General features: G+C 70.8%; 1 protein-coding gene across 1 annotated transcript in view; it reads left to right on the forward strand.

Annotated features, from left to right (window-relative positions):
- RIC8A (RIC8 guanine nucleotide exchange factor A) overlaps positions 1-219 on the forward strand; it is a 6790-nt gene that overhangs the window by 1718 nt on the left and 4853 nt on the right. Inside the window, exon 2 of the mRNA XM_014539195.1 lies at positions 57-180. Coding sequence (XP_014394681.1) covers positions 57-180 — 124 coding nt within the window. The remainder of the gene's footprint in view (positions 1-56; positions 181-219) is intronic.

Below are 219 nucleotides of genomic sequence, written 5' to 3' on the forward strand. Positions count from 1 at the left end.
GCAGGCCGGTGGCGCCTGGTTGGGGGCTGGGTGGAGCCGCTCTCCTCTCCCCGCAGAGACTGGCGAAGCTGCTGGTTTCGGTTCTGGAGCAGGGCTTGCCCCCCTCCCGCCGGGTCACCTGGCTGCAGAGCATCCGCATCCTGTCCAGGGACCGCAGCTGCCTGGACGCCTTCACCAGCGGTCAGAGCCTGCAGGCCCTTGCGTGCTACGCCGGCGTCG

The sequence above is a fragment of the Myotis brandtii genome, unplaced genomic scaffold (assembly GCF_000412655.1).
Source record: "Myotis brandtii unplaced genomic scaffold, ASM41265v1 scaffold2089, whole genome shotgun sequence".
NCBI lineage: Eukaryota > Metazoa > Chordata > Mammalia > Chiroptera > Vespertilionidae > Myotis > Myotis brandtii.